The sequence below is a fragment of the Gobio gobio genome, assembly GCF_949357685.1.
Source record: "Gobio gobio genome assembly, chromosome: 13".
NCBI lineage: Eukaryota > Metazoa > Chordata > Actinopteri > Cypriniformes > Gobionidae > Gobio > Gobio gobio.
This window is the reverse complement of record NC_137106.1, coordinates 22,145,791-22,173,742: the sequence shown is the minus strand read 5'-3', so window position 1 is coordinate 22,173,742 and position 27,952 is coordinate 22,145,791. Positions and strand designations below refer to the sequence as shown.

At 38.6% G+C, this 27,952-nt stretch overlaps 1 protein-coding gene across 3 annotated transcripts in view; it reads right to left on the bottom strand.

The window, feature by feature from the left end:
- The window catches only part of slc25a21 (solute carrier family 25 member 21), a 178,134-nt gene that overhangs the window by 94,368 nt on the left and 55,814 nt on the right, over nucleotides 1–27,952 (bottom strand). For all 3 annotated transcript variants that reach the window (XM_079833782.1, XM_079833780.1, XM_079833781.1), the window contains exon 3: nucleotides 11,779–11,827. In XM_079833782.1, the coding sequence (XP_079689908.1) occupies nucleotides 11,779–11,827 (49 nt within the window). The remainder of the gene's footprint in view (nucleotides 1–11,778; nucleotides 11,828–27,952) is intronic.

The window sequence follows — 27,952 nt, the reverse complement described above, 5'->3', positions numbered from 1 at the left end:
TTTATTTAGGTATTTATGGGGCCTAATACCAAGTTCTTTCTTTTTCTTTCTCTCTTTCTTTCCTTCTTTCCTTCTTTCTTTCTTTCTTTCTTTCTTTCTTTCTTTCTTTCTTTCTTTCTTTCTTTCTAAAGGAGCCTTTGAAATAAATAATAAATACATAATTTTAGTCTTTTAACTTATTTGTCTTAATTTAACCATGTTCTCCCTCTAAACGAAATATATTTTATGCTTGTAATGGCTACACATCCCATTTGAGATTATCCAAAATAATGTCCACAAGGAAAACAATGATTAAGAATTTATAAATTCTGGAAAACATCCCAACCGCATATACATTATGTTCAACATTCCTCTGCTCAGTTGACAGAGATCATAGAGCATGGCCACCATATGCTATCAATTATCTGTGTGCTAGAAATGTGGGACACTGGCTAATCTGCTCAAATTATTGACAAGTCTCAGATGTCTGTCAAAATCCGAACCGCTCCTTTCTCCTGCTTTCAGCGTCTGTTCTTTCAGAGGCGGCACAGACTTTCTCGGTCCCTTTAGCACAGCGGAGAAGTCAAACATTTACTTAACCCATCCTTACCAATTAGCTTTGCTTCTTCTATAGCCATAGACCTTGTAGGTGCTAACTTTGTCACTAACATGCTAGTAACCTGCTGGTAACATTTCTGCAGTTCTGTGTAAATTTTTTATACGATACAAATGGTCAAGAGATGTTTTTGTAGCAACAAGCATGGTAGTAACTCCCTAATAAAGGGCATACTGAGCCGTGTAAATGTTTAACGTGGTACCAGCACTGAGCGCAAGTTTAGGGAAAAAGGATTTACTGCTTCAACCCCCAACCCCCCCCCGCCTCTCGTGGTTCATGCGATATAGATGTTTTAGCATGAAGAAATGGACAAAGCAACTGTAGGACCTTTGGTACTTTGACACCACACGCTATTATTTGTTTATAGGCCGACATGCCAGGATCATTTGCAGTGGTTCAGGCTGGGTATCTTTTTGGGCACATAGAGACGATAAATAACCAACCTTTGCCCTCCAAGTGTAAATAGATGAACCCAGACCAAACTCAGAGTGGAAGACACAGAATGAGAAAGATTCTCCTCATATGGCTTTGACTGCCAGGTCAAGAGGTCAGCAGTAAGTCATCCAGGCGGGTGCCTGATGGGACCATAAAAGTGCCCTGGTTCCATCGGATGAGGGGGTTTACTGAGGTGAGCAGCCTTTCATATCGGCAACAGATTAACATCTTAGAGGGGTGTCCCCAGCATCCAATTTTGTAGATTCCCAAATAGCTTGTAACTCGTGCCTAAGAACCAGTTAAAAAAGCATCATAAATGAACGTCCAACACCATATTAAAGAGAAAGAAGAAAAGAGGGTCTCTGAAACAGCAGGCAGTCAAGTGAGGGGGAATGTTTGGATGGGGGCATGCAAAAGGATGGGGCACCAAACCAAAAGATTTAAGATCAGTGGAGCTTGTAAACAAATTTAAATCAGTCTTAATTAAAGGCACATGAGAGCAAGGTCAAGGAACGAAGGCGGCCTTGTCCCACCAATGCCCGAGTTTCAGTTTCTGCAGTACACTGGGATAGCCCAACCCACGCTAGCCCAGAGGTGGCAGGGCCATGGTCCGCTTTCAGCTGCCTGACTCCGCTGTTGACCTTGGGGTCACCTCATTTCCTCATGCCCCTTGCCTACCCTGCCATAAAAGCATTGGACCAAACATCACAGCCTGGGGAGTGGAAGATAATGGGGAAGATTTGGCAGCAGAAGATGCCTCTGAACTCTCAGAAAAGAGTCACCAGGATTCTGAAAGAAGTTTGCAATGAAAAAAGAAGCCGTAGATAAGATTAACCTTTCTGTATAAATGAGTCCTCTACGCAGAAAATCAGGAGTGCACATTCCGATATATTTGGAGACATTTATCGAAAGAGTGAGAAGAAGAGTTAAGGGCTGATTCAGTCGGCCTTGGAGCCAGGCTCCCGGTTGTAAAGTCGACAAACAGAGGAACTGCGAAAAGCCCAAGGGTTTTGTTAAAAGATCCCGCTCTCAGAATCCCTTTCAAAGTAAACCTAGAAAGTAAAGATAGACTTACAGGTGACGATATCTGTGAGTTCATCAAAAACCTCCAATGACCTTCTGTACTCTGTTTTTATAGGACCAGAGCGCCATCTTGGATAGCCAGGTTAGGGTGAAGGTAAGGCCAACATGGAGCGTCCACGGGTGAAATACGCACCGGGGGTAAATAACCCTACCATCTCCACCTGACCCCAAACTCCCCGTAAAATGCGAACTCTGAACGTTCTGACAGGAAGGTAAATGAGAATAAAGAGCTGCAGAACACCCCCTCTTTGTATTTTTATAGAGAGGAGTGAAGTGTTTTAGGTCCAGGCCGAGCACTAGGTCCTTGTCCCCTCTCAGAGCCATTATGGAATAGGCCAGCACCGGGTCCGACAGGGGGGGCTGTGCCCCACTGGAAGACAAGCTTGATGGGTTGAGGCCTAATAATGATGGTGTTAAAAAAAGCCCTGTGGGAAGGGCGGGAGGTTACTGGGTTGATCAAAAGGCTTGAGTCTGATGGGTTTGCCTTTAAAGGGCCAGGCCAAACTTTTAAAAAGGTCTCTTAAATTTGCCTTGTTAAATATAGGGGTATTCCCCCAAAGAATGAAGCATGGAGTGGGAACTGCATTATTTCATTTATGACTAGAATATCAACCCCATGATAAACAAGGTCCCATGAACGAAAAACCATCCTGCAAATGTACCATTTATAACTTTTGCAGGACTTCCTTTTCCTTTTTACAACTGAAATTGTGTGACTGTAGTTGTGGCAGGAAAATGTTTAAACGGTTGGCATTTTATATTGGCCGCCTATGTTTCCAGTCTGGTACAATGATAATCAAATATTGCGTGAAATACATAAAGCAAAAAATTCGCTGTAAAAGGATTTTACATTTAATAGTACATTTTTGGTAATACATTTGCTTTTATCACTGAATCAATTAACTATTTTTTCAAGAAGAAGAATAGCAGTGGAACAAATATCACTAAAACTAATCTCTTTACAAACTGAATTATTTTTTGGTTATGGTATTTATTGCTTTCAATTATTCAGTCTTTAATTCTTAGCCATGTTAATATGTTTTCACTTTGCTGCCTCTGAACCAACAACACTTTCATCAAGAGCTGAAATGAAAGTAAAATTAGAAAAAGCGAAACACGCACGTGAGCAAGGTTTCTTTTACACACAATCAGTGGTGCATAAGAGAATCCAGAAGGCAGCATTAAAAGGAAATCTATTTTTTACAGCCAGACAGTTAATTTTAATGAGCAGGATCATAAAGATGGCAGACGTCCATTGCAATGGTACATGAGGTAAAACCTCTCTAACCTAAATGCTCCAATATGGCAGATGTTGACATCCAATCAAAAAGCAAGGACCAATCGACTGTCTGTGATCATGCTACTCATGAATATCAAACAATGCTGTGGGACTACATTAATCGGATTGTACGCAAGCAAAACACTGTATTCTTGAGTAGCGGGGTGAATATAAATGTAAAACCAATGAAATGCAATGCTTTTAGAAAACCACAGGAAATTCCTCTCTTAAATTCATGGTAGACATACATATTTACTTCCCTCTGTTCTTTTGGCTTTTCAGGCTAATACTGCTGGGCACATGGCTGGAGGTGGCCAATAAAGCTGAGCCTTTGGAGGGAAGGAGATAAAGCTGAAGAGAAGATGGAAGATGGGGCAAAGGGGAAGTGATAAAGTCATGGCGCTCGTGACGCCACATGTTTCCAGGTCTCGGTCTGGGTTAGGACAGCTTGGGTTTCAGTGGCACCACAGGCCAACTGGACCCACTATGACTCGGGTCCATCCATGGGGGGGTTGACATCCTCAAAATGACCAGTTAGACATCCCACAAAATGTTCACCTCTCACAGTCTGATTTGTGCCTCAGGTTGCCAAACTCTGGCTGACCTCTTGTGAACAAAGTGAGAGACAGCATTTTAAGACAATCCCAGCGCAAATAAGCATTGATCAGGGATTTGAAAAAGCAACAAAAAACAACTAATTAGTTGGTTACAGGCGCAACTAGTTGGCCTATTGGTCCTAAGGAAGTATATATCTGTATAAAGATGCAGGTTTCAGGTTCAACTGTCTCAATTGAACACGTTTCTCACAAGGCTTTTCCATAAGGACATGAGACAGGGAGTGCAACGGAATGGAGCAGAATGTGTTTATAAAAGTTGCACTATATCCTGCTTGACATGCAACCCACATCTTAAAAATGCAACCCATTTGTCAGTACACTGACAGGTCCTCTCTGTGATCATTAAAAATCCCATGGCACTTCTCGTAAAGAGTAGGGGTGTAACCACCACGGTGTCCTGGCCAAGTTCCCTCCATTGGCCCTTACCAATCATGGCTTCCTAATAATCCCCAATCATTGAATTGGCTCCACCACCCTCTTTTCTCTCCACCTATAGCTAGTGTGTGGTGAACACTGTTGCACTGTGGCTGCCGTCGCATCCTCAAAGTGGATGCTGCACACTGGTGGTGGTTGAGGAGAGACCCCTGACGTGGTTGTAAAGCACTTTGGGTGTACAGTAGTACATGAAAGCGCTATATAAAATGCCTCATTCATTCATTCATTCATACACTGAAAAAAAGTGTGTAACATGATGCAATGGCCAAATTTGTCCAATAGTAGCAGTGCTTTAAAGTGGTTACATTTAAAGACGTTTACCACTGTAACAGCGTAGTATGCAAAAAAACACAATTTTCCAAAAAATATTAATTATATTTTCCCACTAACATTAATTAATGTATTAGGTATCAGATTCTACAATTTATTAGTTCCTGTTGAAGGGATAGTTCACCCCCAAAAAATTACTTGTATGACTTTATGTGGAACATAATGTTTTGTTGTTGTTGAAAATTGTGTTTTTGTATGGTAACCAAAACTGTCTGATTACCAACATTCTTCAGAATATTTTCACTATAAGAATAGTAAAAATACAGCCCAATGTATTGTGTTAATATGAATTTTTGTTGTTGTTGAGGTTTCATGTGTTTCAATGCGTTGTGTTTTAGGGTTGAAGGAAATGTCCATATATTAAATGGCTAATGTCCTGACAGAAAATGACCTTTTCTGTTTTTCTTAGCTTTTGTACAATATTCTTTTTTGTTTCGAAGAGGAAAGTAAGTCATACCGGTTTGAAACGATATGAGGATGAAACTATGAAATTTCTTTTCAATTTTGGGTAAACTAAACCTTTAATTTATAACTGTAAGCTGCTACTATTCATTGTTATCTTATGTTAATATAACATTAACGTAATGTTAACCTTTTTAGCGAAAAAATGTTAATAGGCTAGTCAGTAGTTGAACAACTAGTCAGACCCATTGAGTGCAATGATTGAAATTGTTGGTTTACTCTTTCAGATCAATCAAACAAACATTGCTGAACTGGAAATATCAGATTGGGAGACTGTATTATGATTATGGTTGCTTTGAAGTAAGGAAATGGCTGGCTGGCTGACTCCTAAGACAGCAGGAGACTGGCAGGTATTACACAGACGGTCAGGACAGTGCAGAACGTGGTCATCAATACTTCACTCGCTGGCTCTTCAGCAACAGAAACCTGAGTCTCTAAATTACAACTCTACATTTGCGCCTCTCGCCACCTGCCTGGAAGGAACACAGCCGCTGCAAAACAAATCTCTGAAGGAGTGGGTCACAGATGCGGTGAGGCGTCTGACAGACACAGGAGACAAATGAGTTTTCATCAGGCACTTTACTGCTTCTCTAAAATGGGTCATTTCAGCACACTGGGACATTTTTGCTTTATTTAGTATGTTTGTAACATAATGCATTTGGGTGTTTGTGACAACTCCTTCAAGCAGACCTGTTTAATACCAGGACATAATGTGTAATGGCAGTCATATCAGCGGGAGGTCACACCCTGGGTACTTTTTCTATGAGCACATTAGTTGTTCAATTCTAGAGTCTTATGTCAAACATTTTCTGCGAGTGGAGCATGCCTGTGCAAAAAAAAAAAAAAAAAAAAAACATTAGATGATGATATTCTGGTCCCTCCTTTAAAGGGTTAGTTCACCCACAAATTGTATGTACCTGTATGACTTTCTTTCTTCTGCGGAACACAAAGGAAGATATTTTGTAAAATGTTTCAGTGTTTTTTGTCCATGAAAGCCAAAGGTGTCCAAAACAACATTATATATCACACCTTCATTGTTTAAAAAAAAAGAAAAGAAAGAAGTAATAAAAGTCATAGGTTTTGATTATTTGGGTGAAATGTGATATGCTAACAAGACAGGAATGTGTTTAATACAGGCATACATACCTACCAAGCAGCAGAAGTGTTACAAAAGCTCTACTATTACAATTATTATTATCACTAACATTAAAATACCAATGTTACCATAATTTATTTGTCACGCTATATCACACTCCTATTCTTCCACTGTTCCATTCCAGGAAAGTAAAAACATACCTTACATGTTTAAGCCCACAAATGAACAAAGCGAATTTCGCTTTCGTTAAGGTATGTAAACTTTTCTCTGATGAAAATTAGTTTCATGCACAGTGCAAGTAGTTTGGTGCCAAGTTTAATATATTCCACATAAACACACATTTAATGTAATTTAGTCTCTGTGAACTTGAGAACACGGTCAAGGAATGGAATTTGGTGGTTTGTATTATATGATGCCAGAAATTTTGATATGTCTTTACTAATTACCTCAAAACTAATCATTACATTTAGTATTTATCCCACTCATCCATAATTAATCATTCAAACGACTTGCACCTGATTTTCCAGTGATCTGTGTCTTTGTTTAGCACTCAATATTGTACTCTGCACACCCTGGTGAAGATTTTGGCCAAAATATGTCAGTGGTAAGCCACTAATATAAATGCGTTTTAATTCCCTGTCTAAACCACAAATAGTAGTGCCTTGAGTTATTTTGGACTGGCTTTAGATTTCCCCTTTATAATGAAACATGCCACAACCAATGTTCTGCTGACTTCTTTCACTGGAATTGTGAGTAGTAACTGTCCGACCACTGATGTGATTGTAATGCTGGTTTCCTAAGCACAGATAGCCACAGTCGGATACCTGCGTTGAGTTTACGTCGTCAGGGCCATCAGCCAGGGCAGGGTAGGATTAAGAGATCACTGGAGCACAGCTCAGCGACGTGCTGCTTTACTGGGCCGGATCGGCTCTTAGTCCTCTGAGCTTTGAGCCCTGCTGTTTAAGGGCTACTTGAGGGATTCCATCAAGAGTGCACCAGGGTTCAGCCACCAGTCGGGGGTGGAAGCTTGTGGCTCTTCTCTCAGCGTCACCCGTTTCTTGGGACAGGACGTCATCTCTCACTGTCCTCGTCAAACATCCCTTTCCAGCCCCCCTCCCTGGTGAAGCTCACTTTCAAGCATGCTGGGTCTTGACGAAGGTTGTCTCATCATAGCAACTCCCATGAGGAGGTAACTCCAGGATTTTTTAATCACCAGTAGTGAAACATAGAGAAGTGTGTGGATTGATGGCAAAAGAGTCACGCTAGATCACTCAACATGGACAGACACAGTGACACGATCAGTGCTGGTGTTCCTGTTTCAAGGTTTTAAAATTACTATTTAATATTATAGTTGATATATTTCAGTATAATATTAACAGGAAATTCATTATATATTAATTTAAATCTGAATCCATTTATAGACATAAATCAATACATAAATTAAACGTTTTTTTATTTTTTATTTTTTTATTGTTCTACCCCAACATTTCCTCCTTATATCTAATATGTAATACTTATAGTTTCAATATATTTATATTATGTTTATAGTTCATTCATAATGTCACTATTATATAGAAATTAAATAAATAAAAAATACTGGTTTTATTATTGATTTATATACTGGTACTGGTATGTACTCACTAGGGTCAATTACTTAATAATTAAAATGACTATTCAAATATAATTCTTTGCATGAACAAATAAAATATGAATTACTTATAATATATAATATAATAATATAATATAAACAATGCAACTTTGAAACTACTTTTCAATAGGGTTATTTCAATTATTGCACAAAATTACAAATGAATGAGTTTTCTAGAATATAGAGCCCTAAAATCAATAAAACAAACACGTTTACATTTACATTTTATTTTTCAATACAAACCTTCCTCCCCCTTTCAAAAAAGAACAACAGCGGACACTGTAGGAGGGGCTAAGGGCGTGTTTGGGGTGGGGTGAGGAGGCGTAACTGGAGCTCTTCAACAAGAGCAATGCAAGCTCATTTCTGCTCTCTAATGAGTGCGGCAGGGCGGCCGGCATGATGATCAGAGTCAGATGGGGTGCCCCGAGCAGCCGCCCCCTGCCGAAAGTGCCGCCTGACACCCTTTGTTACCTCCAAGTGAGCTGAGACCAGCCCATGAACCATGTAACTAGGTGGTTTCCAGGTTAATGAAAAGCTGTAACTCCAGTCTCACTGTCTCCTTAGAAGTCTAACTAACCCCCCAAACCCCCTACTTTCACCCTAGCAAGCCCCCTTTGAAAAAAACGTCAACATTCCAACCCAGAAATGAGCACCGTTGAACGCAAATGAATATAAGTGGCACACAGACCTGTCCTCTTCTGAGAGACATTTATTTGTGAAGGACTGTTCACATCTGAATATATGGCGAAGACTTATGACAGTCAGAGGAGAGACCCATAATTTTACTTTCAGCTGGAAGTGCTTGATCTTGAATATAAACACATATGAAGAATGGTAGAAAGGCTTTAAAGTAAACATTGATTTAACCTTACAAACAATCATGGCCTTGAAATACATCCTCTTAATGTTCTCCTGATCTGCTTCCAGATGTTTGTTTGTGAGTTTGTGTGTGTGTCTAAGATCGACGGCCTCCTCAGTCGTCTAATTCCTGTCTCCGCCTCTACTTGGCTCCAGCACTCTCATTTGCGCAGGGTAAATATGTATTCCCAAGTATACATTTTTGTTAGGTTCCCCCTCAGAAAAAAAGCCTTTGATTCCACTAAGGCGGCTTGTTGAAAAAAGCTGTTCACTCCAGTTGGCATCTAATTTGGAGCAGCGGACATTAAAGCGGCAGCCAGTCACTAATAGGAGCCATTCCTGCAGCTAGCGTCAGAGAGGAGGTGTGCTGGGCATTTGTGCTTCAGCAGCTCTCTGAGACCTATGCTAATAGATTTCAGCTCTACTAACCCTTCATTCCCCCAATTAGCCTTCTTTAGTGTGACTGAAAGCCCAAGAGAGAGAAAGAAAGAGGGAGGGAGAAAGCGGTACACAACAACTAGATAGTAGTGCTGTCCTGTTCGAAAACACACAACAACTACAAAGACTTATTTTTCAAAGTTTGAAAACAATGTAAAAAAATCTTCAAAGTTTAAAGATTGGTAGACAGGCATATCAACATAACGATAGAATGACAGAAAGATAGAATGAGAAGTTAGAATTACAGATAGATGGAATGATAGACAGAGTGAGAGAACAACAGATGGAACAACAGATAGATAGAATGACCGACAGACAGACAGATAGATAGACAAACAGATAGAAAAATTGTCTGTCTGTCTGTCTTCTCATTCTGTTCCTCTGTCGTTCTCTATCTCTATCTATTGTTCTGTCCATCCATCTATCAGCCTATACACTTTCAAGCTTCAAAGCTTTTTAGACAGACAGATTTAGAGTTAGGATTTTTCTTTATTATGATATTGCATTACGGGTTATATCATTTAGATGGACAGAAATTGGAGAGTTGTCTGATTGGCCGATCCTCTTAATCGGAGCCTATGAAAAATCAGGGCACATATGCAAGCCACACTCACATACGCTATGCAGTTGACTGTTTGCACTCACACTAACAGAAAAACCCACAGAAAACAAATAAATAAAACTGGCACTCTTTACACAGGGCTTTTATCACTTCTTGAGGAAGAGCATTACAAAGAAAATAGAGAGTGCACTTTTAACCCTGACCCTGTGTGAGGAGAGTGCGGCCTAACTGTGGCCTTACCTGTAATAAACCCTCTACTAGCAGCACTAGATCTTAAATCACTCTACAGGACTCTAGAGTATCGAATGTCGCTTCATACAAGTGTACACACAGACACACAGCCGCAAACAAACGCATGCAAATAGACACAAAGAAACACAAACAAGCCACCTAGACACGCTTCCTCTTTAAAAGTACAAATATCTAATTATCATCTCAAAAAGTTTATTTACCAGAAAACGGCAGCGGAAAATGTGAAACTTCATAGTGTATGTGTGAGGGGTGTTAGTCACAGAGCCAGAGGTCTTGGCAGGGCACCCAGAAGCTGTAAAGGTTTAGTACCGGCCCACAACCTGTTTACTCCATACTGAGCGACTCTAGTGTGAGGGCCCTGATTCATTTGCTCTTTTCCTCTCTTCAACATTCCTTTTTTCTTGCATTACTGAGGGAAAGAGGTACTGCAACCAAAACATTCAGAATTGGTTGGTATTAGGAATGAGAAATGTAATAATTCTGGTTCCTGGTAATGATTCCATTCCCAGGAATGATTCTTATAATAAATAATAAATAATTATTTGGGGAAAAATGCAATTAAGTTTCCAAATAATATAATTTCAATAATAAATTCAAACCAATTCTAAAATAGTGTGAATTATAATGCATTTTCATAGTGGTTTTTTTTTGTTGCATTATTATTATTATTATTATTATTATTACATAAATACAATCCAATAACTGGTCATGACTAAACATTAAACAACAACACTAAAATAAAACATGAATTCATTTATTTTTTCTTAAAATACTCCAAATAAACGCATAACGTAGTGACATGAACAACCAGTAAGGAACCAAAAATTTAAGTTTCACAGTTATTTGATTCAATAAAAAGAACCAGCTCATTAGAGTCATTAGAGTCATTAGCTCATGATTCAGAATAGACTGAACTGGCTGGACTATGTAGGTTTATGATTCACTTTATAGAACTGACTCATTGCAATCTATCAGACTACACTGGTCGCACTATATGCACTATTTGAAGTGTTTCGGGTTTTGTATTATACTTGATACATCAGGCTTTTATATGAGGAGGGGAAAAAAAGACAAATTTTAGTCAGGGCCAAACCGAACAAACATTTGGTGCAATTGCTATTATTTATATGGCTATTTTTGTTTGTAACAGTATAGCAGACTATATACATGTCTTAGTAGTCATTGACTTCCGTAGTATTGAAAAAAATATATTTTCTTTTGAGTTCAACAGAAGAAACTCATACATGTTTGGAACAACCTGAGTGTGAGTAAATCATGACAAAATGTTCATTATTAGGTGAACAATCCCTTTAAGAAAACTCACAGTATTTAGTAGAATGAACACGGAAGAGCCGTTGACGGAAACAAACACCATTCAGTGTCATTTTGTTCATTCAACCATGGTTCACAACTCACAACTGGTATTCACATACAGTGTACTTCTTTACTTTCAAAACCGCAGGCATCAAAACAAGGGATATATAATTAAGTGAAATAATGAGGTAAGTATGTGAGCAATTTGAGAACATTAAAAAGTATCACTTAAACATTGTGGGAGAATGAGTAAATGATGCATTTCATTTTCCACAGAATTATTACGCTACTGCCAGAAGAGGAAGTCAATTCCTAGTCCTATTTTAAGAAACAGAAAGGAAAGAGAGAGAATTACATGATGAATAATTTTTTACCTGGTCTTCACAACATCCAATGGGTGCATCAAGCAAATCTCCACAAGACCTAAAGAGGACAAAAATCATAAAGTAATTATAACACTGCTCTGCTAAAACTGACATAAATCAGTCATTAAAACGGGACATGAGCACAACTGAACATGTTATTATTCGCTCACAGGCCATTAAGCTGTCATTACCAAATGCCAAGCTTTCTTTCCTTCTCTTTCAATCTCTCTTGTCATATTTCACTGAGCTTTTTAAGCAATATTTCAGTATAATCCGATTTCATTCAAGACCATTCAAGCCTTATTGCATAGTACAGTGGATTTTTAACTGCATAATCATCCCAAATACAGCTTCATTTCAAACACTCCAGGATCCTGCCAAATGCAAAGTCTTTCGAGACCTAATCCACAAATATTTCACCACGTTAAAATGGTGATGTATTATACACCACAATCCATATATTTGTAAATACAAATACAAAGACACAGACGTTTGTGTGATTCCATTCACCGTCTGTCTGGGTGCATGTGTGTGTGGTTTGTGTGTCTGTATTCGGTAGACGGAGGGTTTTCCCACTCAAAAATCCCTATGTAACAGTCCCCTGAGCTCACATCCGACAGGAGCTGCTTGGCCAGCAGCCACCTTCGTCACTCTGATCTTGTTTTTGCCTCCTTGCCACTCCACTGCAACTGACAAGCGTGCGGTAAGGGATCTGGCAACAAAATGGCCTCCATGCAGAGATGTGGGACGTTGCGCTCGCCTGGCCTGCAAGTCATTACCATCATCCATTTTATTTGGTTCCAATGCGCTGATGGACGTAAAATCCCAAAGTATTTTTGAATCCTATTTTATCTGGACCGGCCCACAGAGAGGCTGCCGTAATGGCCTTCCTAATGCCAGCATTCCAATTCATATGCGCTCGAGCCATGACAGAAAGGATGAGGGCTGTTTAACATGGCGGATACTTTGTATGTTGTTACCACACAGATTGGGTTCCATTTAACAGAGACAGTGAACAACAGCTGAAACCATATCTGCGTTGGGCACCAAGTTATGTAAATCGTTAACAGCCCTATTCAGTATCTGTTTAGCGCTAAACAGTTTATAGAACACATTGTTTTTGTTCAAGGTAGCTGTAAATAAATATATTGAGGGGGTGTTTGATGAGTGCAATTTGTCGCAACAAGATCTTAGAGGCACTTTTGCGCAATTATGCATCTGCATCGCAACTCTCAGCTCCGTTTGGGCGTTTACTTTAATGGTTTCCCTCGCAGATTCCTCTATGTGTACACAGCTGTTGAGAAATATGGTCCTGTTCTAATTTCTTCCATTAAAAGTATTGTCCATAAACAAGACATTGCCTCCTTGGGGATTTTCCAGGAAAGTAATAATCAAGAGAAATTCCAAAGAGGAACTGCAGTCCACCATTATGACTTAGCAAAAGATACAAACAAAGGTGGTACAAACAGGCTTGTGTTGTCTTTTTGCATGTTACCTGTCAGGAAACGAGAGTCTTTTGAACAGAGAAGGTGGCATATTCATAAGCAAATCCTAGCAGTAGGACACGCTGAGGTGGTGTGATTCATTTCAGGACTGATATGAGTTTGTGGAAGATGCATCAGTTAGACAAAAATGAGGAGAAAGGAGGCTAATTAGGTATGTCATAGTCTCCCTGTCACCCAAGGCATTATTACACAGTAACGTTTATCATTAATTAATCACGGCTGCCAGGGCATCACAGGGGAAAATAATGTTACGCACTCAGGAGACATATGTTTTCCATTTCAGCACTCTATCCATCCTGAGGAATTAAAAGAGAAGGAGGCCTGGGAGAGTCATCTCTGCAGCGAGACAGCTGGAGGAATAGACCCATCTATACTTGACGCTGAGGTGGAGCGGTAATGTCATGTTGAGGTCTTTTTAAAATTCCATACCACTCGATCAACATTTTCATTTCAGTGAATTAATTACAGTAATTTTATCAAGTAGGACATGGTCCTGTAAAAACATTGTTGTCAAGCTATTATTTACCTCAGACTTTAGAGGTAGTTTATTGTTCAGAATCGAATTGAGCATGCATTTTAAATTTAAATTCAATTCCTTAATTTGCGGTAGGAAACAGAATGCAAAACTGCACTTCAAAATGGAATTTAAGCAGAGTTAAATTAAAATATATATATTTTTAAATAGAATAGGAAGGTTTGTATAAACTTTGAATGCTTGACAAAGTAAAAAGTAAAGTAAAAAGAAGAATTTGAAGGTTTTAGGCCTTTTAAACAAACAGATTGATCTAAATAAATATATATAAAGCATACATTTCAGACCAAGATAAAATAAATTTTACAGAATACCATTACCTGTTACATTTCTCCTATTTCCTGTAATTCCAAATAAAATTTGGTAAGTGTGGCCAATTCAATTCAAACCCCAACTAATGAATAAATAGGAAGATATTTTTTTTACAAAAATGTAATATTCCTGGAATATTCACAGGGTCAAATGCAAGTTTAGTGTAACGGACGTAGCTGTGCATGTTAACCTCCCTCCCCTGAATTCAAGAGGCGCGCCACAAACTGACGCTAACGGCTGTGGTCTTTAGCGTCCTTGTTAGCGTCCCAGCCTCCCACGCCGGAGATCCCGGTTCAGATACCGCTTGGAGCGTGTCGAGTAGGACTGGTTACATACGTTGACCCAGATGGGAGTGAGGTTTAGGGGGGTGAGTGTAACAGACGTAGGCCAGTAAGAGCTGTGCATGTAAACCTCACTCCCCTGGCCTCAAGAGGCACGTTAGCGACTGACACTAGCACTAGTGCACCCGCCTCCACACACCGGAGACCCCAATTCGAATCCCACTCGGAGCGGGTCGAGTAGGAATGGCTACATAAGCTCAACCGACAGCACTTGTGGCATAATATTACCACAACTTAAATTTCCATTTGTCTATTAAAAAAAAAGAAACAAAATCTGGCTTACAGTGAGGCATTTACAATGGAAGTGAATGGGGTCAATCCGCAAACATTAATACACAAGTCAATGTTTTTAGCGTGGGGAAAAAAAAGCTTATTTTCTGTTGTTGAAAAACTTTCTTTACATTTTTCTTTAAAATAAGCATATTGTTGCCATGACAAGAAAACAACTAAAACACCTAAAACGACCATTAAAATGAGAACTACTGACTTTACATCAAATATTAATAGAATAATTAATTTAGGTATACATTTATAAAAAAAATCATTACATTTCTTCTTTTAATTGGTGTAATTTATTACAGCCGTCGCAAGTAAGTGAACGAGAGACCATTCACAATTATTTTCTGTGATATTCAACATTATGCCACAAGTGCAGTCGACTGAGCTTAATTTGTACTGAACCCAGAATATTTCATTAAATTCAGAATTTTGTTAAACCCTACAGGACTGTTTATTTGACAGGAATGCTGTTTCATTACAAACAAAAGTTTTTTGATCCAAAAGCATATGCTATTTAGCAAAATCACGGTCACTGTTGAGGTAAACGTGGAGGAAGCCTGAATCCGTGTGAACTCTGTTGCTAGTCTGGACTGTACAAGAGGGGCTCGTAGAGGATCAAAGGTAGGAAGCAGTGAGTAGTTGAGAAAGCCTGTCACTCATTTGAGTCTAATGAACTCCATGTTTGGCGGAAAAGAAAAGAACACCCTAGTTAAGCAGCAACACTTAAGAGTTATCGTTCTAAGAGCTTCCAAAGAGGGGAAAATGCACAAACAAGGTGAGAGGGCCAAAGAATAAACCACATCCATCACTGACATATTCCATATGGGTGGATTTAAGTGAGCAGGAAAAAGACAAGAGATGGAGAGACTGAAAGGGTAAGCAAGACTTTCTCTACACAACACTAGCAAGTAATTAAAAAGGTTTAAGTGGATGTAATCTGTGCTCTTAAAATAAGAAAGCCACTATATGAAAAAATTACCTAATGGTGTTGATGTTGGCTAAAAAAGAATTGGTAGAAATGGGGACCATGACGGGAACAGGGCTGTTGTCAGAGAGGCCAGAGGAGAGATGATCCACCCATAAAACACATTTGTCCCTGGTTCTGTGAATTTTAACGACGACCCTGGATGGGAACAAGATGTCTTTTTTTGTATGCTGGGTAACAGCCGATTAATTGAAAACTTAATTTGATCTCGATATTGAACTTTTAAAGATCATTGTATAACTCTTTTCCAGTGTTTCCTGCACCGCTGAATCTATAATCTGAAGTCAAAAGATACATATTTTACCAGTTCACGGTCCGAATTTAATCTAATGAGATAAAAAGGCAACATAATTCAAAATAATGGCAAGAAAACATTTTTATATCGAATTGTTTGATTCACAAATAGCTGAATCTATAAAGATTATCCTAAAAAGTATCAGGACATGTGTATTGCAGTGTTATTGTTAACTAAAATGATTAAAAATAGTTTTTGTTCATTTAAATAAAGTTAACATAAAAAAAAAGGAATATTAAATGAAAACCTTATGAAAGTTAGAAATATTACCGTAGCAACTAACTGAAATAATATAAGTTGAAGTATTAAAACTGAAATGGAAATAAAAATGACAAATGCATAAAATTACAAAAACTTGAACTAAATTAAAAATGAAATGAATACTAAAATAGTATATAAATAATACAAAAAAACACACTTTTGTAACCAGTCCTTTTGGATAAAGTTCAATTCAGCCGTTTCTACTTTCTTCTGTATTCCTACTTCATTGCAAGGTTCAATAATGTTGTTTACCCAACAAAATAATTTTCAATGGGGTTGGTATAAGAGCAGAATAAGACAGCTCCGCCATGTGTGGTGGTTGTGGAGGAGGGCATGAATTCACTATTTGCATGTTTCCTTGACAGCTGAAAACAAACGAACAAACTCTCATGATGAGCATGTCGAGATTACCCATACCATGGAACCATGGTTTTACTACAAATTAAACCAAAAAACATGGTTATTATAGTTAAACCATGGTAACCACAAATTAACTATGGCTTTGCTACTCTAACCATAGTTTAACCATGGTTTTTGTGGTAAAACTGTGGTTATATAAATGGTAATCAATTAGCCAATAAAACATGGTTACTACACTTTTACTATAATAAAACCATGGTTCATTTTCGTAAGGCAAGTCACTATATGCAGATGCAAGGGATACCATTAGACACCTTATCAGATCTTAAGCCAGGCATAGCATCATAATCGAGTAATATTCACTGAATTCAATTGGATGGAAAATATGAACCACTTTTTTTTTTTTTTACAGTACTTCCTGATGAAGGAATTATCAACTCCAGTATCTACCTAAAATAGCAATGCAAATGACAACATTTAAATGCACCACAGAATCGATATGAGCAGCTGCGACAACAACGTCTACGATGCTGGTAATCCATCAAAAAGATCATTATCAAACATGATCAAGAACCTGCTCCCTTCTGATCCAAAATTCTCTTTAGGCTTTCCCATCCAAATGTTGAGTTGCACTATGGGATTTCTGTGGCTGTCAGCACATGCTACTGTTTGATCTTGTGCTTTAAGTGGAGTGGAGAAAGTGGAGAAATAGAAAGTCTCTCTCTGAACGCCAATGCGATATTGTCATTTAGTCAAAGTTCAGGCAGAAATTGACCTGCCATCTGGTTGGTGTTTCAGGCTTAGTTCCGCCATAGTGAGTGACATATCATTGAGTTCCATTATTTGGCGTGTCTTTTGTCTCTGAATCACAATAGCACTGACAGTTTCTGTCAACTGTGGCGTCTACACCCGCAGTTACATGCGAGAGAACAGCCACACACGCGCTGCAACACATTGACAAGGAGAGGCGATTGCCCTCAAGACGCTTTCTCAAATTACACTCTGCAACAATTAAACCAATACATGTTTGTGAGTTTATCAGCGGTGACATTATCTATTTTAACAATACGCCTGTTTCATGATTAACTTTTTCATACATGGAAAGTTTGACATGAGGCTTTCCCAAATGAGGAATGGTAGGAAGTATAGGAAGTCATTTGGCTTCCTATACAGTGTGTTCTTACCATTCCTCATTTGGGAAAACCTCATGTCAAACTTTTCATAAATACATTTCTTATGTGTAAATATTTGTATGAGCATAAAAAGATTCAACAACTGAGACATAAACAGAGTAAATTTCAGAGACATTTGACAAACAGAAATGGAATAATGAGTCCCTGAACAGAGAGGGGGTCAATATCAAAAGTAGCAGTCAGTGTGCGGTGCAGTATCTCATCTTCATGGACTGAGAAAGGTTTGCCAGCTCTCGATGTGAGATGTTACGTCACTCTTCCACCAAGGCACATACAACCAATCAGAGCAACGGAGCAACGCATAACGTTAGTTGTCAAATGTCAACAGAACTCAACTGCACTGTGTTGCCAAATCCGTGGGTTGTTTTCCATGTCCGGTCCGCGGGTTGAAGCGACCCCAATTATGTGATATACAGACCCAGGAATGCGAATTTTAGCAGGCAGCCCTGCCAAAACAACACATATTTTACCCCCCAAATGCCATTTTTTCCGGAGAAAATTAGATGTTTATCATCTGTCCATCGTCGTCTAAAGCCCGCCCTGACAATTTCATTGGTCCGAACAGTTTCTGTTCGGGCATAATTACTCCTCTACGGATCAAGTCCAGACCGAACTGCCCGAGCTCAAATGTTGTGGGCGGGGCTAAGTTCGGCTGGCATCCAGGCTACTAAGTTATTGGAACTATGAAATTAATTTTCTTCCTGTAAACTGTCTTAAGGGATGTTACACAGGTGCATGGGCAAAAAATGTTTATGGTTCACTGAACAAAATGAAAAACATTGTTTAAACACATTCCATTAAAGATCTGTGAAGCTAGCCTTCCATTTCTTAAACAACCATGTAGGAAGACACATTATGGCCATATTCCAGGATGACAATGTCAAGATTCATCAGGCTCAGACTGTGAAAGAATGGTTGGGAGGGAGCATTAAAAATCATTTTCATACATGAATTGGCACCTCTGGACCTTACATTTTATGAAAGTCTTTGGGATGTGCTGGAGGAGACATTGTCAACACAAGATCTGGGCCAGACATTGATGCACCTCTTAATGGAAATAACATCACAGCATTTATTTTCATTTATTTTCCTACATGGTTGTTTAAGAAATGAAAAGCTACAAACTCCATCTATTAGGGTTGGAGGAACTGTTGCCAAACATGCTAGAAACACAAAAATCACTGCAATAATGATCCAATAATTTACTCTTAAGCATTTGCCAATTTAATTCCAAACAGTGATTATATATATATATATATATATAAAAACGGTGATGATATGTGTTTTTTTTTTGTATGCTGAATAAAAGTATTAATTTATTTTTAAAATAATTGTTTTTTAATTTATTTGGTGAATACGGTATTGTATAGTGGACAATTTGTTTTACACACAAACATAAATGAATGAATAATTCTAGATAAACTAGGTCAGTCTCATAGCTGAAAGACTAGACAGTGAGCGTCACCCTAACACACACCTTCTAATACATTAGCATGTTGTATTACGCCTCAAGCATTTATCTTTTGACGGCTAACTAGGAAATGTTAATAGAAAAGTTAAGAGTAAGATAAGAACAATCCATTGAGGCGATAACACATGGACTCTAGGCAACTGTTCTTCATCATGCATTCATAATAGCCTGATATCTTCCCTGATAGAGGACCATACATCACCACAGTTGAGATTGCTATCTTGCAGTTGGTCTTGGCTCAGGCAAGTACCCAACTCTTGCTCCCACGCAAAAGTGAGAAAGAAAAATAGCGCACTGACAGTAAATGATTGCACAACATGCACAGGTGTCATCAATCATCCAGAGACATTGACTGAGTGAGCAGATTTGCCCTAAAAGCCTATAAGAAAAGGTTAGCAGGTGAGGGAAGGGGGCGTTCACTTTAAGTACAGTGTCGCGAAGGTGGACTGTCTGAAGTTGCAGTTGTAACTGAAGCTAACTACCAGCACCACAACTATTATCGGTGTTAGTTGACTAAGACAGCTTTTGGCATTGGCTCTTCAGCTACATGGGTTACAGTCACACTTGAGTTACTTCAAACCAGGCAGAAAATGCTCTTGGCTCTGTCTACTTAGAGTTACTGAGAACACCCCCAATTACTTGTGTTATAGTTCTTTTACATATCTAAACAATTATTTTGCAAGTGCTAATACTTCTTGTTGACACATCAATCAATGTGAATGGCCTGGCATGACATACTGGAAAAGTCAAGTTGTGCAACCATGTGTGAAATAGTAGTGATGGTTTCGACATATTGGCGTTCATGACACTTCAAAATTTCTTTTACCAGATAATTCACTAAATGTTTCCTTGCCAGATATAAATCTTGTAGACAACAATATTAGGACACCTCTGAATAAATCTTGTTGACAACAATATTAGGAACCCTCTGTACTTTTTTTTCCTAAGATGGCTTTTGATTGTTCTTTATAGTTTGGCGATCTGGGAGTTGCGTATCAGGCATTCCTTTTCACATCAGTCCAGAGTGACAAGGTTTGGCTGCGTTCCCGCTTCCACCAGTAGCTAATCGAGCACACCCTCATCATCTGTGACACCTCCACACTAAACCTCGTGAATATGGCTTCTCAAAACACACAGACACAGGAATGCTAAACATACAGGCGGCATGACCGCACTGCACCATTTGTCATCCTGACTAACAATGAATATCTGATTAGCCATCAGAGGCTCGAAACCTCACGCCGGCATCAGATTCCAACACTGGCTCACAGAGGAGAAAAAACTAGGTGAAGTGTGAGCTAAGCCGATAAGAAGTTTGCTACTATCTTTCTGTGCTTATTTGCATACAAGTACACATTTAGCCAAACCTAACTTATGATTCTAATGATTTTTAGTTATAATTCACATATGTGCATAGAGATCCCCGTAAAGCAAGTAATAAAATGGACAGTTTTGCTCCTGAATTCGAATTGGTCAATAGCTCTTGCACAAAACACGATGCCAGTGTGCATTTCACTGTAACCATTAACCTTTGTTTGAATGCCATGGACCATATGTTGTAGCAGAACTTAATACATCTGCCTAACAATTACTGGGCTTTTATGATAAAATGTGTATTTTGATGTTTTAATAATGTGTACGGGCCTTAGTCGTGACTATATTCATAATGCATACTTTTCGTCTTTTAGCTTAAAAAAAAGCATTTTAGAAGGGAAAGCAAACTGTACCAATATACATGCCTGAATTTTGAAAGCAATTAAAAACAATTGAGAACATTTAATAGTAAAAAACAGGACAAAATTGAGAAAACTACACTGTTCAAATATGGTAACCTGGGGTGAATGTATTTAATAGGAGGAAGAATGAAAGTGTATGAAGAAAAAACTACAGGGAAAGAAAAAAAACGAATATGAATAATTGGTCAAACATATTCAATCTCTAGGTTTTTTTCCCTTTCAATGGACAGCTTTTATCTGTCTACTATTGCACAGGTCTAAGGATTTTTTGCAAAATCACACAATCAGAAACATTTCTTAATAGAGAAATTATATACATATACACATACACACACACGCACACACACATACACACACACATACATTCCTGTTTGACATCACAAGTTTTTTTTGACCTGACACAACCCTTACACAATCATGCATTTATGTTCCTGCAGACGGAAAATACCTGAGATAGAATTTCACAACAACACAGATGATAACATTTGTAACACACGATGCAAATACCATGAAGACCGCATTTAAAAATACAAGAGAGACAGCAGAAAGGCCAGACATTAAATGCAAATCTTGCATTAACTGATTATAACCATGTATACACTAGAGATGTACTGTATTTGGAGTTGTAGTCCATTCTCTGGAAAGTTTTTAGAAAATAAGGGAACAGACTCAGAAAAAGTTCAGAAAAAAAAGGTACAGCACTGTCACTGAAAAGGTACATCTTTGTTCCTTACCTACCCTTAAAAGTACATATTAGTACCTTTTCGCTTTTGTACCTTAGGGTACTGCCCCAGTGACAGTGCTGTAACTTTTTTTCGGACAACGAACCACCAAGATTTTGGTGGTTGAATATGGCTATTTCTTCTAGCATTTTCTAGCCAAAAAGTTCAGGTCAGTTCAGAAGAAAGAGTTCAGAAGATAGATAGAGTTAGGATGACGTATTTTTGTAGGCCAAAGCCAAAGCCAAAGCCATCGTCCTGAAGTCAATGATTTTTTGGTTAAATGCCTGAAATCAGGTCTGTGTTTAACACAAGCTCAAGATAATAATGTTTTATTCTACAGCAAATAAACCAGTAATACCTCCTTGTGATTTAAAATAAAAAAATCCTTGAAAAAAAAAAAAAATCTTACTTGTCTTGAAAAAGACTGTTGTTAACTAGTGGTGAAATAATCTTTTACTACAGTCTTGGACTACAGAGATTGTTGGGGACTTCCACCAAACAGGAAAACTCATGTACTCACTAGTTGTAATGTCTAGTGTGTTTTGGTGTTGATTCATGTTGTATGTTCTCAGTTTGCCATGTTCATTGTCTTGTTTCCTGGTTTGTCATGTGATCATGTTGTCATGTGATTCCCTTGTCCTCGTGTCATGTTCTCATTGGTTGATTTATTCATGTGTTCTCAGTTCAGTTCTGTCATTGGTTTATTGTCCTGATTGTTCACAGGTGTGTCTTGTCTAGTCATTAGTCTTTGTGTATTTAAGCCCTTGTGTTTGCTAAGCGTCTTTGTTGAGTATTGTTACCTGTAACCACTGTGGTGAGTGCTCTGTCAAGTCCGTTTTCAAGTCAAGTCTGTTCCTGGTTCAAGTCATCGTTAGTGATGGGCAGACAGAGGCTTCGTGAAGCACTGAAACAGTTGAAGCAAATGTGCAATATTGTTTCGAAGCTTCAAATCAATCCGACACCCGTCTCTACGGCGAGATCTAGTGGTCACTTGCATGTGTTGATCTGAAATACCTTGACAATGATCCATGTAAAAAAAATTGATTAAAAAAAACTGTTTTTAACATCTTTCTGACAACTACATGATCTTGGTTTTGTAACCTGTAGCCTCCTCATTGTGAATAACTATAGTTTTTTTTTTGAGGTCATGAAAAATGAACATTAATAAAATAAATAAAGCCACAATGTGTCACATTTGTTACATAACATATTTATTCAAAAATATGATTTGCTCTGCTGTTGAAGGAGTTAGCTGACTTCTTTTTTTACATATAATTTCTCCAGCCTTTAAAAAAATCCTCTCACATGGGACACTTGTTGTCCTCTGCACCCTCCAAAATGCCAGGATGAGTGCTCCTCAAATGGTGCATCAAGGCTAGCTGCCTTTCAAAATACACACATCTCACTTTATTTGGTGTTTCCAAATGGAAATGGTCCCACACCACAGATGTACGGCATCTCTTGTAATGGACAATAACAAAGATAACTTCCTAATTAACAACATCCTCATGCTGGGAAAATGTTATATACACAAATGCAAGTTCTTAAAAGGTGAAACCACAATTTTATTAATTTCATAATGAGTTTAACTCTTATACAAAAGCCCTCAAAGTTATGAAAATGCAATCAGTCTTTTTTCCATTATAGAAGAATATGATCTTCAAACAAAACCCTAGCCCCTTTAATGTTTTTTGTTTTTGTTTCTTTTATTATGATTTGCCTGCTATATTTTTCTACAGTACTTTGAAGCACCTGATCTGTATTTTGTAATACAAAAATGTTCTGTTATTGCCATGCTGTTTGTAAATGATTATTTGTTCAGCAATAAAAAAAAATGTACGGCATCTCTTATGTGGAGCCTCCATTTTTATCTATTCTATTAATATATCTATCTATATATCACCTATGAATCTATATAATTCTATATCTCTAACTTATGCTGTGCTATCTATCACTATCTAACTTAGCCTATATGAATGTGTCACTATATCTATCTGTCACTGTCTATAAATAGTTTTCACATGTCGTCACACGCTTATAGGAACACCCACCTGGAGGGCAAAACAAGGCTCTCCTCCATTGCCCGCTAGTCATTTTTTACCAGGTTTGTAGTCAGTATTAATGCAGTAAGACAGTGATATTAAAATACCAAATTCAATATACACCTTATTGATGTTGCATACTTTGTACAGGAAAGCAGACGAACACAGAATATTAGTGCAACACAAGGTTTCTCGTTAGGTGTTTTCCCCATCAAACCCATTATAAAGAAAACATTGCGTTCATATTCTTGCCTCATCTACTCGCCTGTATATAGTATGCATCATCAAAATGGTGTAAACTGAATTTGATCTTTTAATATCACAGTTTTAGTGCATCACGGCACTTTAAGGGTGGGTTGCACTAAGGATTCTTTAGCCTGGCGTCAGTTCACCCTCCGTCTGCTGCTTGATCAGCTCTATAACGTTTTACTGCGTAATTAATCTGTGTTTAAAATGAAGTGGTGCAACAACTTGATTTAAAATAAAACCCATATCAACAAATCCTTTAAACTTTGCTTAATTTAATCCTTATTGGTGCAGCTCACCCTATTGTATTTTTCACGTTAAGCGTTTTAAAAACGTCCAGTGATTGAAATACTGCAGCAGGTGCTGTATATGGATCATAAGTGCCCAAAACGTGCATCTTGTTCACATATTTTTGTTTTAAGATGGGAATTTGACAGGCTTGTGCTGTAGTTTTATGGAGTTCTATGGCGGTTTTGCCCTCCAAGGCTCCGCGACAGTCACGTGACGTGACTGAAAACTATGGATACCTATCAGTCAATATATCTAATTTAAATATAGCCTAAATATAGCCTAACTAACCAAAGCGCACTATAAATCTCACTTATATCACAAAATCACTGCTATCACAAAATCTCTCTCCTCTCACAAAAACGACGAGGTGAAGATGGATTTACTTCAAGATGTGTGACTGTGGTTTGTTCCCGTCCCCTTTAATCAACGCAGTTTCGGCAGGCGCCACCTGATGAAACACTTTGAAGCTTCATTTAGCCATAGTCACATGACATGCCCCTGACCAGCATCCAGATAGGGCTCCAACCACTGACCAGCGTCCAGAGACTGCTTCAGGCCATGACCCCATAGCTCCACCCAATAATTTTTTTTGGGGGGGGCAGTGGGTACCTTAATAAGGCCACGAAGGCTGCGCCTCTGTGGCCCCCTGAACTGCCTTTACTGCCATGGCCCCCTGAACTGCCTTTACCTCCATGGCCCCCTGAACTGCCTGTGCCGCCATGGCCCCCTGAACCGCCTGTGCCAACATGGCCTCTGACGCACCATGGTCCAGGTCCGCTTGCGCTCCATGGTCCTGGTCCGCCCACGCTCCATGGTCCTGGGCCGCCCACTCTCCGTGGTCCAGGTCCGCCCACGCTCGGTGGTCCAGGTCCGCCCACGCTCCACAGCCCAGGTCCCGCCCCGCCATCCCTCCCCCAAGACCGCGCTCCTAGACTTTTGTTTAGTTTGATTGTTGGACGTCGGGAGCCGCCTATAGAGGGGGGGGGGGGATCTGTAATGTCTAGTGGGTTTTGGTGTTGTTTCAGATTCATGTTTTATGTTCTCAGTTTGCCATGTTCATTGTCTTGTTTCCTGGTTTGTCATGTGATCATGTTGTCATGTGATTCCCTTGTCCTCTTGTGTCATGTTCTCATTGGTTGATTTAATCATGTGTTCTCAGTTCAGTTCTATCATTGGTTCATTGTCCTGATTGTTCACAGGTGTGTCTTGTCTAGTCATTAGTCTTTGTGTATTTAAGCCCTTGTGTTTGCTATGCGTCTTTGTCGAGTATTGTTACCTGTAATCACTGTGGTGAGTTCTCTGTCAAGTCTGTTTTCAAGTCAAGTCTGTTATAGTCAAGTCTGTTCCTGGTTCAAGTCTTTGTCTGTTTTGTATCTGTTTTGCACGTCCTGTAAATAAACTGCACTTGGGTTCATCATTACAACTTGCATCCAGTGGACTAACGTTACACTAGTCCACTTTTACAGGATAAATGAGTTTAGAATTGCACTCTTGAACAATATTCAAGTCAAACTTCCAGGGGGAAAGTTTTTATTTTATTTTTATAAATACTTAAAAATTTGTCAGAAGCATAATGGTGGTGACGTTGAAGTCATGAGACCATGGTGCAGTTTGTTTATTGTCCACTTGTGGCATTTTATTTTATATATATAGGCCTCAAAATTCATAAAAAATTATTCTTGTTTGTGAAGATTATCATGATAAAACAAGATGTGTAAGAATCATAAACTTTTGTTGGTCACAGAGCTCATTTTCTGTTTTCATCCTAAAAGCCAATGGAAAAATCCTACTGGGTTTTGGTTGAGAGAACCAGGGTGATGCAAACTTCCGGGTTGGCCTTACAAATACGTCATCACTGCATCGCTCCATTGAACAATGGCAGCATAGTCTGCTAACAAATGTGGGACATAAATAATACAGCTAAGTGAAAACAATAACCCTATTTTTTCAAAGTGTAGTCTGGGTATATTTTCCATCTGGTTGAGGGAAAGCCAGTTCTCTTTCAACTTGTTAAGCTAGTTAGGCCAGCTAGTAAATAATTCCAAACAAAACATTGTAGTTGAACGATTTCTTTCTTAGATCACAGTAAGCTGGTCGTCTATTCAGCTACAATGTTTCTGCACTCCATTCAGAGAAGTCTAACACCTGAGCAAGTTAACAAAACAAAAACCAGCATATGCAAAAAAAGGCTGCCCACATTTACATTAACATTTCCACAGAAAATATACAGAAGGGGCTGTTGAAGTTAATGCGCCATTTCCTCAAACTAGCCTAGCCACACACAATCTAGGTGCAATCTGATAAGCACGTCACCATCAACTAAGGGTGGTTGGGGCCGCCGGCAACACGGCCCCGTGTGTGTGGGTGTCAGTTTCATGGTGCTTTTATGCGTTTCAACTGTTTGTCTGTGTTTTTGTTTATTTAAGCCAGTTCTGTGTTTTACATGTTAGTTGGCCGTGCAGTTGGAGAATCAAAAAACACACTTTAATGTGTTCATCTCTCAATGCAAAGGGATATTTTAAACAAATGTAGCTGATGTCATGTAGCTATTTTTTAACATTCAATAAGTCTAAGGAAGTTAGAGTTTTTTCTGTGAACAATGTCGAATTAAGTGCACAAACTGGCTATTGGCACACTGTATAGTCATGCTGTGCCCTGTATTATGTGTAAAACACAATATTTCCCATGTCAATCACCCCAGAGGATGAGCTGTGTCATTACTGTCACCTAGTGGACAGTCATGAGAGAGTGAGAGGAAGAAGAGAGATGGACACACACGATTTGTGATAGTGTGCAAACATACACATCCAGGGGTTGCAATATTTTGCAAAACAACCTTGGCCATCTTCACCTACCATGAAAACTAGAGAGAAGTGAAGTGTTTTGGGAAGTAACGGTAGCATGCAGACAAACAAATGAGAGTTTGAAGAGTGAAAGAATACGACGACATGCTTCACGCTATATTAGTTCTGCACTCCTAGGGGCGTTCACCAAAGTCCTTTAAAAAGAAAGTGAATGCGCACTCAGTGGCCATCTTGATAACGTCCCTATGCTATTTTCTATGTGGGTAAAACCAAAACCTAAAAAAAACTGTCAAATTACAATAAGTTGCAGTAAAATATTTAAAATAGCAAAAAACAAAACAACAACATTAGTATTAAGTTCCAACTTTCAGTTTCATGTTCCAACTTGCTGTACTGTTGGTCATTAATAGGAGTGTGTGCCGCTGGATTCCCCAAACATTACTGGTGTGCTGCAACTGGCCATATCTGATAATCTGATTATAAATTAGTTGTACTGCCATTATATATCAGATTTCATTAGATTTTTGACAAGAAAACAGTTTGCTGGAAAAAGCATTTGTATACAAATATCATAATTCTATAAATAATATATTAAATAAAATAAATAATACATCATACAAATGAACGATTATCACAATTCATGAATCAAGCTCAAACGTTTCTGCAATGGTTTTCCACACATGATTGTTCAAATTACATTTGTATTACTTAGATAGATAATAAAAAGTTATTACTACAGGAACACCAGCTAATACACTTAAAAAAAGTTATGCTTTTTCTCAAGATTTACACATTTCAATTAATAGTA